This window comes from Polypterus senegalus, chromosome 13, assembly GCF_016835505.1.
Source record: "Polypterus senegalus isolate Bchr_013 chromosome 13, ASM1683550v1, whole genome shotgun sequence".
NCBI classification, from domain to species: Eukaryota; Metazoa; Chordata; class Cladistia; order Polypteriformes; family Polypteridae; genus Polypterus; species Polypterus senegalus.
This window is the reverse complement of record NC_053166.1, coordinates 90210393-90223716: the sequence shown is the minus strand read 5'-3', so window position 1 is coordinate 90223716 and position 13324 is coordinate 90210393. Positions and strand designations below refer to the sequence as shown.

The window sequence follows — 13324 nt, the reverse complement described above, 5'->3', positions numbered from 1 at the left end:
CCCAGGGCATTACACGTGTTCTCATTTGGCCATTCTTCTCTTTCAGTGCTTAAATCCTTCCTGGCAGCATACACTTTTGAAAACAGGCTTGGATCGGGAGCTTTTGGAGAAGTCTATGCTGCAACCCAAACTTCAGACCTCAAACCAGTAAACTTTTATTTTTCTTTAGTTCAATGTGGTTTGAAAGCTTATTGCATTCTAATTACTGAGCCTATAAATCAATCTTGCAGGTGGTTATCAAAATTATTGGAAAGCGTAACGATGACAAATGGGTTTTATGTGTAAGTAGATTTAAGCTTCTGTGACTATTTTTTCCATCAGCAATAATATTGCTATAATGTATACTGAAGGTGCTACAAAATAAGTAATATATATTGCATTTTTACATCCAATCTTAACAAAAAGAAACTACATTTTTGATGTAAAAAGAATAGTCATAACTTTAAGGTGACCATTGCATTAATTTAATAGAACAAACAACTCATAAAAAACTATACATACTTTATAGAGCAGAGTAATTATAGTCCTAGCATTTCATAATTAGTTTGAGTTTGATGAATACTACTAGTATTCTGTATATTATATAAAGGTGTGATTCCATGGCATTTTATACTTACCTTTTTGCACAGGAGTCTCTTGATCCTAATCCCCTGCCAATGGAGGTAGCTGCAATGAAATCGGTAAGCAAGCCGCCACATCCTGGTGTCATCCAGCTACTGGACTGGTGTAATGGGACAGAGAAGATTGCTTTGGTGATGGAACGTCATAGTCCATGTGTTAATTTAGATGACTACATTCAGTGCCAGAGTACTGGAGTGAGAGAGTCACAGGCTCGGTGCTTTTTCCAGCAGATTGTACAGGCACTGCAGCATTGTCACGCCTGTGGAGTCTTCCATGGAGATGTGACACCAGACAATATACTTGTAAATGTTTTCTCAGAGCAAGTGATCCTCATTGATTTTGGAATTGCTTCTTTCTTCAAAGAGGAAGAACGAGACTTTTTTAGTGGTAAGCAAGCAAGATGAAGAACATCAAGATTATATCTTTGCCATATCATGCTGAATCCTGCTTCTCCCGAAATATATCTCAGATAAAACTTCTTTTATTCCTAGGTGTCCTTTGGCTGGCTCCTCCAGAGTTTTATGTTACTGGGCGATTTAGAGAAATACCTGCAACTGTATGGTCTCTAGGGCTTATTCTGTATGAAATGGTTTATAAATGCCTTCCATTTTCCACAGAGCATGAAATTGTGGAAGGTTATCTCAAATTTGAAAGGCCCATCTCTGAAGGTAAGACAAAAAAATCAACGATGTTTGTACATGGAATAAATGAGTTTTGGGAAACTGCAGCAACCTTCTTCTTCCCTTTAAGACTGTGAAGACATCATCAGAAAATGCCTCGCCCCCTTGCCTACAGATCGTCCAACTATGGAGGAGATCCATCAGCACTCATTTATGAAGGTTCCATCTGCAGTAAGCTTTCATACAGTGTCAGTTATAGAACTCTATACAGTAAAAAAAACTCTTACAAATTATTTTTAATGTATAGAACATTTCATATGAAGAGAAGGAACCAGTTGAACAAAAGTAAAACTACAGATTCAAGGAACTTCAGAAGTTCAGCATCAAGGAAAGACGACAGATTGAAGGTAGCTGAAGACAGGTACAGAAAGAAAAGAGAGGGCCATACAAAAGTATAGCAGCATTAAGAGAAGTTAAAGAATGCATGGAACACTGGACGATGTGAACATGGCCAGAAAAGGAACGAGAAGTGTCTGAGCAAAGCAGTATAATGAGGTAAGATAGAAGGGGTGAGCAATATGTGAAAAAAATCTGACTGCACAATAACTTCCAACCAATTTTCTTGCACTACATTATGATCAACTAAAAAGGTCCTAGTTTAAAAAGAAATGAAACAAAGACCTTTTGTTTATTGCCCAGGAATCTTACTGCTTTTGTTTTCTGCAGCAACATATTCTGAATAGCAGAAGATGATACATTCAAAAATGTAGATATCCTGAATATCTTTACCACAGGAATGAATACTTCCAACATGGCCCATAAAGGACAATTTCTAATAAAGGAAAAATATGAAATCGGGTAACACTTCAGTTACTTTTTCTGCCATGTAAATGCTGTCACTTGCTGTTCATTACACAAGATTTCCAGTTTCCTCAAGGCCATTTTATCGGTTGCTGTTGGATCAGCGCTAACACTCTAGAGTGGATTAAATGTCCCCATTTTACTATACTTATATTTAGGATTGTATTAAGGCAAACTATTTTTATCCAGGTTTGCAGAACAATCCACCCAACTCCAATGAGGAATATAGATGAAGCAAAAGATGACCCAAAGAGATTCTTTCGGCATTTTACTAGTGTTTTTTAGTATTTAGCATTAGTATTTTCAGTATTTTAGTAGTAAAAGAACAGCCAAGCAGGAGGTGAAGTGCATCAGGAATAGTAAAGGTAAAATAAAAAATACAACGAAATAGAAGATGCTCTAAACTTACATTTTTCTGAGATCTTCACAAGTAAGAAAGTGGATAACTGCCCAGAAGTAAAAAGGACTACTATGCAGGTACTGAAGGATTTGGAAATTGTAGAGGGAGACGTACTGCTCAGATTAAATAAGATATCAAACAGATCACCATGACCAGACAATATTTATCCTCAAGTTCTTAAGGAGGTTAGTGTGTACATATATAACCCCTTGATTCATATTTTTAGGAAGTTACAGCACACTGATGAAATTCCAAAAGGACTGGGAAATGCCTAATATTATTTTGTTATATAAAAAAAAAGGATGTTTGGGTTGATCCAAAAAAAACTATAGGTCAGTAAGCTTAACGTGCATCACAGGTAAGTTAATGGAAGTAATAATTAAGGAAAAGACTGAGCAACACAAGGCAAGAACAGGAGCTTTATTAAACAATTAGTATGGGGTCAAAAGAAGAAAGTTGTGTTCTACTAACATGCTGAAATTCTATGAGGAAGCACCCCAAGGATATGATCAAAGTAGCGCATACGCTATTATTTATGTTGACATTCAGAAAGCATTTGGTAACATGAGAGTTTAGGCATCCAGCTAAAATAAGCAGTAGTTCATGTTGTAGTGTGTTGATGGGTGCACAGTTTTCTCAGACCCAGAAAGCAGAGGGTTATGGTGCGAGAAATTGGTCAGACTAGGTCTGTTGTTATTTTTAATATTCATAAATGATTTGGATAGGAATATAAATGACAAGCTGGTTAAGTTTGCAAGTGATACCAAGCTAGGTGGATTGGCGGAATAAAATCCACTGACTCATTACATAGGGACAGCATACAGACTTGGTTAGTTTTGTGACAGATTAAATTTAGTGAAAGTAAATGTTAAGTATTACACTTAGAAGTAAAAATGTTAGTTTCAATGTTAAATGGGAGGTCTGAAAATCAAAAGTAGAAGGATTCAGGAGTCGTAGTAGGCTTGTCACTATCAACCTCCAATATCCAGAACCCATTAAGAAGGCTAACAGAATCTTAGGTTATATAGCACGATGTGTAGAGTACAAGTCAAAACAAGTTATGTTCAAGATTTATAACACACTGGTGAGGCCTCATCTGGAGTATTGTGTGTAGTTTTTCATCTCCAGGTTACAAAAAGGACATTGCAGCACTTGAAGTTCAGCAAAAAGAAACTAACCAGACTTATTCCATGGCTAGAGGGGATGAGTTATGAGGAAAGATAAAGATCTGAGCCTTTTCTTTTTAAGCAAAAGGAAATTAAGAGGAGACATGACTGAAGTGTTCAAAATTATGAGGGGAATTAGTACAGTGGATGGAGACTTATTTTAAAATGAGTTTAACAAATACTGCGACACAGTTAGAAACTTATTAATGTTAATACAAAACTTGCTCTTAAGTTTTTCTTCACACAGAGAACCAGACACTTGGATGTACGCAAGTAGTGTGATAAACAGTATGATTTTAGGCACGTTCAAAATTAGACTTGATGTTATTTTCGAAGAATTAAATGTACAGGACTGGTGAACTTTGTTCAGCTGAATGGCCTGTTCTCGCCTAGATTGTTCTAATAAAACATGCCTCATTAATGTCAGAGCTGTGACACGAAAATTACCTACCTGGTATCTGCACAACAGCCCTAGTCGACCCCATTGCTGTGCACAGTTCCGCTCACAGTTACTCATATGGACTCTTGTTTGGTTCTCCACTTAACTCAGTAAACAAATCTTTTGCATGTAAAGGAAAAAGAAACGTGGGCACAGGAGAAAGGTGCCAACTCCATACAGACAACACCCATGCTAGGATTTGAACCTGGAGCAGTGGGGCAACAGAGCTAACACAAAATATGTACATATGCAGGATGCCTAATGTTATTAGGTGAAAAAGGAATCATATATTAGTATGAAACTTGCCCATAGTTTGAAAAGACTTTCCAACATGAATGCTATGAAGTAACCGTTATGCTTGCACTTCTGAAATCCACATTTCACATTAAACTTTGTTAAAAAAAATAAAAAAAAATCTTTTTGTGGTATCTTGTCTTGCTTTTGAACTAAAAAATAAAGATACAGCAATTGATAGCAAGCAAACACAGACATGATTCCAGTTATCAAAACTGTGATAGTTATCATAAAAATACCCTAGGCAAATGTTTACATCAGGGATGTACACTAATTGATTTTTAATGCCAACATGACTGCAAGTTTCCATTGCCTTAACTGAAGGGAAATTCTTAGTTTTAACTGTCCCATTCCAATTAGGGTGCAGTTTTCATATTTATACACTGCATGTATGAATAGATCGAGATTTAAGCAGTACAGTGATGTTTGGCTACACTTAGTATCTATTATTTACAGTTAATAAACCGCAACACTGAGAATGATGTCAATTAATAAGTTACTCCTCACCTTTGCTAATGATGCACATCATTCAAACAATCAAATAAACAATTAAAATTCTTACAACACAAGCCTGAATGCAATTCAGTAACTGAAAATTATTTAAAACAAATAATGGTCTTAGAAGAGAAATGTATACTACAGGGTTACTCAGAATTACTAGCCTACTGCAGAAACAGGTAAAGAAAGCTTAAATGAAGAATTTAATGCAAAAATAAACTGTTTTAACATAACTGAAATCTTGCAGTCAATAAAGTCCTCCAAGTCAGATATATTATTAGATTTAATCTATTACTTGACATGCAGTTGTGCTTTGAATCTTATATTTTAGTTTAAATATTGCATATCAGTTTACAGTTTTTGGTTGGAACTCAATGTGTAAATGGCTTCTTCAGGTGGGAGTAGTGAAACTTATTTAAATGGAAAACTCCTTCTAACACTATTTTGTGGAAATTCCAGAGTTTGCTTGTCCTAACTATAAGAAAATGATGGCTGGAGAGACTGAGAAATACACAAAGAAGAAATATACAAAGAGAGAAGAATCATCAACAGAGCAACTAAAACATGTATGTAATTGAAAAATAAATCTCCCTTTCAAATGTACAAAAATATGCTACTTGTTCATGCTTTCTCTGTCTTTCAGATGCCAAAACGAAAATTGAGAAATGCAGGTGCACTAATCTGTGAGAAAATACAAATTTTCCACCAATACTATGGAAAGGTTGTTGCAGATAGTGGAATTCACAGGATGGGCAAATCAAAAAGGTTTCCACAGCCCAGAATGTCACAGGATTCAAAATTACACATTTGTGCCAAACTACTTGTAGACCAAACATTTTATTGTAAGCAAACAATACCTTCTTCTTTAAAAAAAAAAATCTCCCTATTTGTCTACAAAATAACTTTTCAAAATGGGGGAAAAAATTTGAAGTTAACTCCTGCGGGCGGCATGGTGGCACAGTGGGTAGCGCTGCTGCCTCGCAGTTAGGAGACCCTGGTTCACTTCCCAGGTCCTCCCTGCATGGAGTTTGCATGTTCTCCCTGTGTCTGCGTGGGTTTCCTCCCACAGTCCAAAGACATGCAGGTGCATTGGCGATCCTAAATTGTCCCTAGTGTGTGCGTGCGTGAGTGCCCTGTGGTGAGCTGGCACCCTGCCCGGGGTTTTTTTCCTGCCTTGTGCCCTGTGTTGGCTGGGATTGGCTCCAGCAGACCCCTGTGACCCTGTAGTTAGGATACAATAGGTTGGATAATGGATGGATGTTCCTCTGCTGTATGTACTTATCTAGTTGTGTCCTCTCCTACACTACTGAAGGAAGCTTTTAGTTTTAAGTTCTGATGTTCCCACAACTTACAAGTCCTGCTTTGCCCATGCCAAGTTACTTATTTCCATAAATGAATGCAATGTACCCTTTTTATATATATTTATTTAAAAAAAAAACACACACACACACATACTTGGCGAGGTAAATTTTCATAGAAGGCTTTGAGTAACTAAAAGATTAACAAGATAATGAAAGCCCCCCCAAATGGAAATGGTGCCATCCACCTTTAAAAGCTACTTCATATTTCACACTTAGAATTAAACGGGTGAGCAAACAATTGATTTAGCAAACAAACCAAGTCCTGAAGGCTTACAATTATTAACCTAACTACCACTACAATTTCTAAATAACTATATATCTGCATACCTAGTGAGCCATGCGAGTATGGATTAAATGCTGGTTATACAAATGCAAAAGAAATCACATCATGGGCCCAAAACTGCAACAAGAGAAAGCTGTTTTTAGACATACCACAGGTAATTTTAAGGTGTGCTTGTATATAATGCAAAAGGAACCTAATGCAATTGCCACATGTCCGTCTACATTTTGTGGAGATTTGGCAAAGTTACTTATTCTTCAATATGTTGGGATATTTCAATTTTGTTGAGATATCTTAAAAAGAGCATGCTGAAATTTCAAAACTTCCTATTGAAAAGCACTGGTGAGTTTTCAAACCTTGGGGAGAAAAAAAAAAAAAAAAAACACAACAATTGCTATCAATCAATGCCACTTTTACATCACTTAAATTGAACGATGCCGTCTATGAAAGCTATCAAGCCACTACAAGCCTATTTAGGTGGCTTTATTTATATATTGAAAAATTACTGCTTAAAAGCAGGTTTCTAATCAAGTCCAACATACTGTATATAACTGCATTCTGTTGTCACTGTTATTTCTGAACATGACTCACTTTAAAAACACAAAAATATATTAACTGACTCGTTAAAGTAACCAAACAAAAGAAATGCTCTAACTTTCAAATCAGTTAACTAAATAATGCAACTTTCTCAACCTGGTATCTCTGTATTTTGCTGAAATGCAGCATTATACAGTAGTGGCATCATCACCAGATTCAAGCAAATATGTAGTTATTGGGAGTGAATCGAACATAGAACAAAGCAGAAACATAGACTAGACAGGATTTTAGATACATTGTGATAAGTTATTAAAATGTAATTTAAATTTTCCATTCAGTCACTGAAACTCAATTACATTTTACTTTTTTTTTTTTCTCTACAAAACTGCTTCTCATTGAGACGTGCTTGGACACCAGTTAAGAAAAATTCAGGAATAGCCTTTACCTCGCAGAGGCCACCATTAAGATGCAACCTCTCCTTGCGTTAAAAAAAAAAAAACACAACCTCACCCGTTTCTTAGCGACATCCAATCAAATTTAAAATCGAAGTGATTGACGTAGAGAATGACTAATGGAATTATAATTAGCGTCTGTTGTAAACATAAGTGTGGAAAGTTAATAATGTACATTATATTCTTGTATATGTTAAACGTACCTTTTGTATCGTACTGTTACGTATTTCTTGTATTGTTTGTCGTATTTAACTAAGTGTTTAAAGGTAAAGCCATGACCAGAATCGTTTTTTATGGGGAGCTAGAGTAGCATTCCCGTACTCTGTGGCTGGAGGGTACCGACTGTGAAAATGAGGCTGTTCCTATCCCACGTATAATTGAACAATAAAATACAATATTACACTGCTGGACCTAATCTTCAACAGCTGAGCACATTTTAAACACCTCCACAGACTTGCACTACCTCACCCAAAGGAACTTTTGCAAAGCTAGAACATGACAAAATATTTGGAGAGAATGTCCCAGAATAGACGTGAAGTAGAGTTCAAGTCGAATCACTAAGTCCCACTTGTTCATCGAAGCTCCAAGACCAAATCAGTACACTTTAAGTGAAGACATAAAACAGTAACTTCTACTTGCCAATTGTTTATTCTCCTACCAGAAAAAAACAGCCAGAATTGCATTTACTATTAAGTGTCTTGCATTTAAAATCAGTTTAAAAATGTTATATAAAAAAAAATAAAAAAAAAATAAAAATTTACAGGTGGAACACACTTCTCTGATGATTCTAAAAATCATTAGCAATTCTTTTGTAACTCATTTTTATACTAAAACAGGATTTCTTAAAATTTAATGACAAATTCAAACAGACTGGAAAAGCTTGTGGAACATGGTGGAATACTGTTAACAGTATTAATTAACATTTAATTAATTAATAGAATGCCTCTTTTCAGACATTAATTTTCCTTCACTAAATATTACAAACTATGAAATCTTTTTTTGGCCTCACACTCATATTGGAATGTTTCCATTAAGTTCCAGTTTGTACTAAAAGACACCCAAGAAACTGCAAACAGCAGTTGTTTTATCACATGTGTAATTTCTGATGTATTTTCAATGTTTTTAAATGCTTGTAGGTTTTTCCACAGTCACTACAAGTATACGGTGCTTCCCCTGTATGCATTTTCTGGTGAGCCTGCAGGCTGTTGGAGTGTCTAAACCTCTTCCCACACTCAGCACAAGAGTAAGGCTTCTCTCCAGTGTGCAATCGCTGATGTGTCTTATAGGCCCCTAGTTGTCTGAATCTTTTGCCACAGTCCTGGCAAGTATATGGGTGTTCTCCAGTGTGAATTCTCTGGTGGTTTTTAAGAACTCCCGATTCTTTAAATCCCTTTCCACACTCGGCACAACGATATGGCCTTTCACCAGTATGTACACGTTCATGTATCCTTAGTGCACCAGTACTCCGAAAGCGTTTTCCACACTCTGTACAATGATATGGCGTTTCAGCAGTGTGAGTCCGTCGATGTGCCTTCAAGCCACTTGGATGCCGAAAGTATTTTCCACATTCATCACACTGGTAGGATTTTTCCCCTGAATGGATGCGCTGATGTGACTGAAGGTTTCCCAACTGTCGGAAATATTTCCCACAATCAGCACAAAAGTAAGGGGTCTCTCCTGTATGGATTCTCCGATGGGACTGTAAATAAACCAACCGGCCAAAATTTTTTCCACAGTCACTGCAGTGGTAAGGAGTTTCTCCTGTGTGTGTCCGGTGGTGTAACTTTAAGTGACCTCGCTGCCGAAATCCTTTCCCACATCTGTCACAAACATATGGGGTCTCACCAGTATGAATCCGCTGGTGTGTCTTTAAATTGTTGGAGTGCCGAAAACTCTTTCCACAGTCCTTACAGTCAAACGGGGTTTCTCCTGTGTGAATTAGTAAGTGTGAACGGAGATGACCACTACGGCGAAAACTCTTTCCGCATTCTATACAGTGAAAGGGTTTCTCTCCAGTGTGAATGCGTTGATGTGTTCGCAGATCACCTGATCGATTGAACCTCTTTCCACATACATCACACTGACGGCACCCTCTGGATTTACTGGGTTTTCCAGAGCCCTGAATGTTCACTGCATTTTTCCCTGCAATAAAAATACAACTTGGTTCAAGTAACTCTTCCTTTAGAAGGACATAGTCTTGGTCACAGATTTCTCTTTTAACAGCTAAAGATTTGTGTTCTGTCAAATCTCTCTTAGCATTAAAAGCTTCATCTGGTATGTTACTAGGCATGGCTTCATTAACTACTTCTTCTTTGATCTGAACAGTCGTCAACCTTACAAACTCTCTTACAGATGGAAAACAATTCTTCTCTGTAGCACCACCAGCTGCAGGAAAAACAAAGAAAAAGCACAGAATGTGTGAGAAATAATCAGTGTTTTTGTATATTTGCAATGTATTTTCAATTCAAATTTGATTTTTATGACCTCAGGATACCACTCGAATATTTAAAATTTCAGACTTCATCTTAAGACATCCAGATGTAATGAACTGTTGGCTTAAACTACCAATGCTGAGACTTAAAATCAGGACAGGTTTTAACCATTGGAGCAAATTAAGTGATTAATCAAGTTAGGAACATATAATGGGTCTGAAGCACTGATAACATGTTAAAATCCATGTGTTGCTAATCAATATTGAACTTTGTCTTTTTGGAGAACGTCAAGAGTCAAACCATGTATTTCAATTTTAAAATAATAGTTTAACCAAATAGGTAAAATTTCATCATTGACTTGTGAGTGGTAATCATTTAAACTTTCACCGGCTCACAGTTGGCAATGCTGCTGAGCTATGCTAAATGAGGAAACTGAAAATGATAACATGATGGATATCCTGCAAATAAAAAAAAAAAATCCTATAAGAAATCCAAACTTAGCTACTAAATTAAAAGGGTGTAAAGCAGCGTTCCTCAACCTTTTAAGTATTTGCGACCTGAGTTTTTATAAGAGTTTTAATCGCGCCCCCTAACATTGTTTTGAAATGTAGATGCATATTTTATTATATCTATTTAACTTTTATCGATATTTATTTAACTCTATATTTATTGTTCTAGTATCAGAATGGATTTTTAATTCATTTGTTTTCAACAGATTTTTTTTTCATATTTTTGATTCTTGTTTTTTTTTTTCACATCTTCGCGCCCTCCTAGGGGGGCTCGTCCACAGGTTGAGAACCACTGGTGTAAAGTAATGTCAAGTAAAAAATCAATACATATTTCAGAGCAAGTGGTTCTCTGCAAAATGTGGCTATCCAGTTATGGGGATGAAATGAATTTTTATATAAACAATGTTTGTTCCAAAATAACATTTACTAATCAGCATTTCAAAACTTACAAACTGATTCAAAACATCATGATGTTCAAATGATGATGTTTGTGATGCTGTCAAGAAAAAGATACATGAAATGGACTGACTTAATATCAAATATACCAAGATCAGTTCAGCAGGGCATACGAATTATGCAAGAAACAAATTAGCAAAGGCCAGTGATATTCCAGGGATAATCCTACCAGGGATCAAAAGCAGCAGGTATACAAAATGATTTATCACTTGTGTGTGAAATGTAGACAAATAAAAAAAAAAATTCTTTGTTTAGGAATTCTGAAATAATGGAGGGAAAGCCAGAGACCATTTTCATTAAGTGTTATTAATGAAAGCAACATTTACTGTGTGTACACATGTAAATATTAACCTCATAGATTTAAATGTCAAACACATGAAAAAAGGTAACATGTTCATAAACATGCATTAAAAAGGAAGATAGTGTTAAATTAGATGTAAAAATTGAAAATATCCTTGATAATCTGCGTTTACTGGTTTATGCAGCATTAATAACAAAAGCCCCCCAAATATTAGTTTACCATTTGATTTAACTGTGTGATGATGCAGAATTTATATGTGCAATATCTGCACATGAATAAAAAAAAAAAAAAAATCAGAATCACTAGGTCTCTCTTACTCATTTCATAGCCAATGAAACAACGGAAGTTTTCTGGAAAGGAATGCAGATTTTTGATGCTCACATGTGCAGAAATATTACATATACAAATTGTATTTCACTTCTCCAAGTAGTCAAGTTCCCCTCATAATCCGAAAATATGTTTTAGATTAACTGAGTGTAGTGGCGGGGCTGCATTCTCAGCCACAGACCCAAGATAAGGCAGACATGACACTACTTTATCGCGAGGCACATTAAGACACGCAAAATCACCCACTAACACAGTTGCCTAATAACATAATGCACATCTTCGGTGATGCCTGTAAAATACACTACGCATACAAAGGGAGAACGGGGAAACTCCACAAACACAATGGAGGAGATTAAGGACTGTAACAGGAATCTCCCAGAGCTATAGGAGATCCAAAATTGCTGTGCAACTCTGCGGCCTTTCTATCCGTTTTCAATTATATACAGTTCCAGTTGACAAGGAACATATATACCTTCTTATATGGCACACCTTATATCAACTTGTTTTTCACAATCAAAAACAAAAAAAATCAAGCGCATAATCAGATGATACAAAAGCATGGACTGAGTAAAACAAGACAGCGCAAATGACACTATCAAAATTATACATCACACAATCACAACGCTCAGGCGTTGGTACCAATTGTGAACCAGGCAAACTAGCCCACTGAAAGCGAACCGCATTCCCATCCTGCCGGGAGAACTTTGCACTCCGTCACCCAGGATAACTCTCTAGTCTAGAGCGTCCTTACCTCTTCTTCTGCGTCGCCGGACTCCCTGAGCTGTCTTGCTGCTTCGGCTGCGAACCATGCTTTACTTTTTTTTCTCTACAAAACTGCTTATCGTTGGGACGTGCTTGGACACCAGTTAACAAAAACCCAGGAATAGCCTTTACCACGCAGCGGCCACCATTAAGACGCAACCTCTCCTTACGTAATAAAAAAGCAACACCCGTCTCTCAGCGACATCCAATCAAATTTAAAATCGAAATGATTGACGTAGAGAATGACTAATAGAATGATACTTAACGTTCGTTGTAAACATAAGTGTGGAAAGTTAAAAATGTACATTATATTCTTGTATATGTTAAAGGTACCTTTTGTATCGAACTGTTACGTTTTTCATGTATTGTTTGTCGTGACTGTATATTATTTAATTAAGTGTTTAAAGGTAAAGCCTTGACCAGGATCGGCTTTTCAGGGGAGCTAGAGTAGCATTCCCGTACTGTGTGGCTGGAGGGTACCGACTGTCAAAATGAGGCTGTTCCTATTCCACGTATGATTGGACAATAAAATACAATATTATTGTATTAGGTGCAGATATGGATTATAGAAGCAGGCACCCAAGCTGGTGCAACATTATTACAGAATACGCTTGTTTTTCATATCACCCAGGTAAGATGGCCGACAGTAACACAGAGACCCTGACCTGTAGCTGTGTTTCTTAATCCGATTTTTTAATCGCGATGGTATTCAGGGATTCGGACGATACTGATTGGACAGAATTGTTGCTGGCACATAACGGTTCTTTAAAATATATTATATGCAAATTAAAATAATATATTTAATAATATATTATTTCGAGATTTGAAATATGTTATTTATATTAGACGTTCCCAAACGAGAAATGGTCATGTATAATATATACCGTTTTAAAAAGAAATGTTAAAAAGTCGTTGATTTTCCCTATTGTTACGGTATTAGTTAACAAAGTAGAAGGTGCTCCCAAATTTAATTGTAGTTTGAATAATTTAACTCATTCAATCAAAATG

The 13324-nt window shown here is 36.3% G+C and overlaps 1 protein-coding gene across 1 annotated transcript; it reads right to left on the bottom strand.

Moving 5' to 3' along the window:
* Positions 1–8161: 8161 nt before the first annotated feature.
* On the bottom strand, positions 8162–12493 carry LOC120542933 (zinc finger protein 664-like). The gene is made up of 2 exons (XM_039775676.1): positions 12306–12493; positions 8162–9914 (listed from the first exon to the last, which is right to left on the bottom strand). The coding sequence occupies exons 1-2, from the start codon at positions 12361–12363 to the stop codon at positions 8617–8619; spliced, it is 1356 nt and encodes a 451-aa protein (XP_039631610.1). The 5' UTR covers positions 12364–12493; the 3' UTR covers positions 8162–8616.
* Positions 12494–13324: the final 831 nt, after the last annotated feature.

What these genes read in the sequence shown, in the direction of transcription:
- LOC120542933 (XM_039775676.1), bottom strand. Translation starts at nt 12,363, where the DNA reads ATGGTTCGCAGCCGAAGCAGCAAGACAGCTCAGGGAGTCCGGCGACGC. An exon ending in CCGGCGACGCAGAAGAAGAG is followed by an intron (nt 9,915 to 12,305) that starts GTAAGGACGCTC and finishes TTTTTCCTGCAG; the next exon opens with CTGGTGGTGCTACAGAGAAG.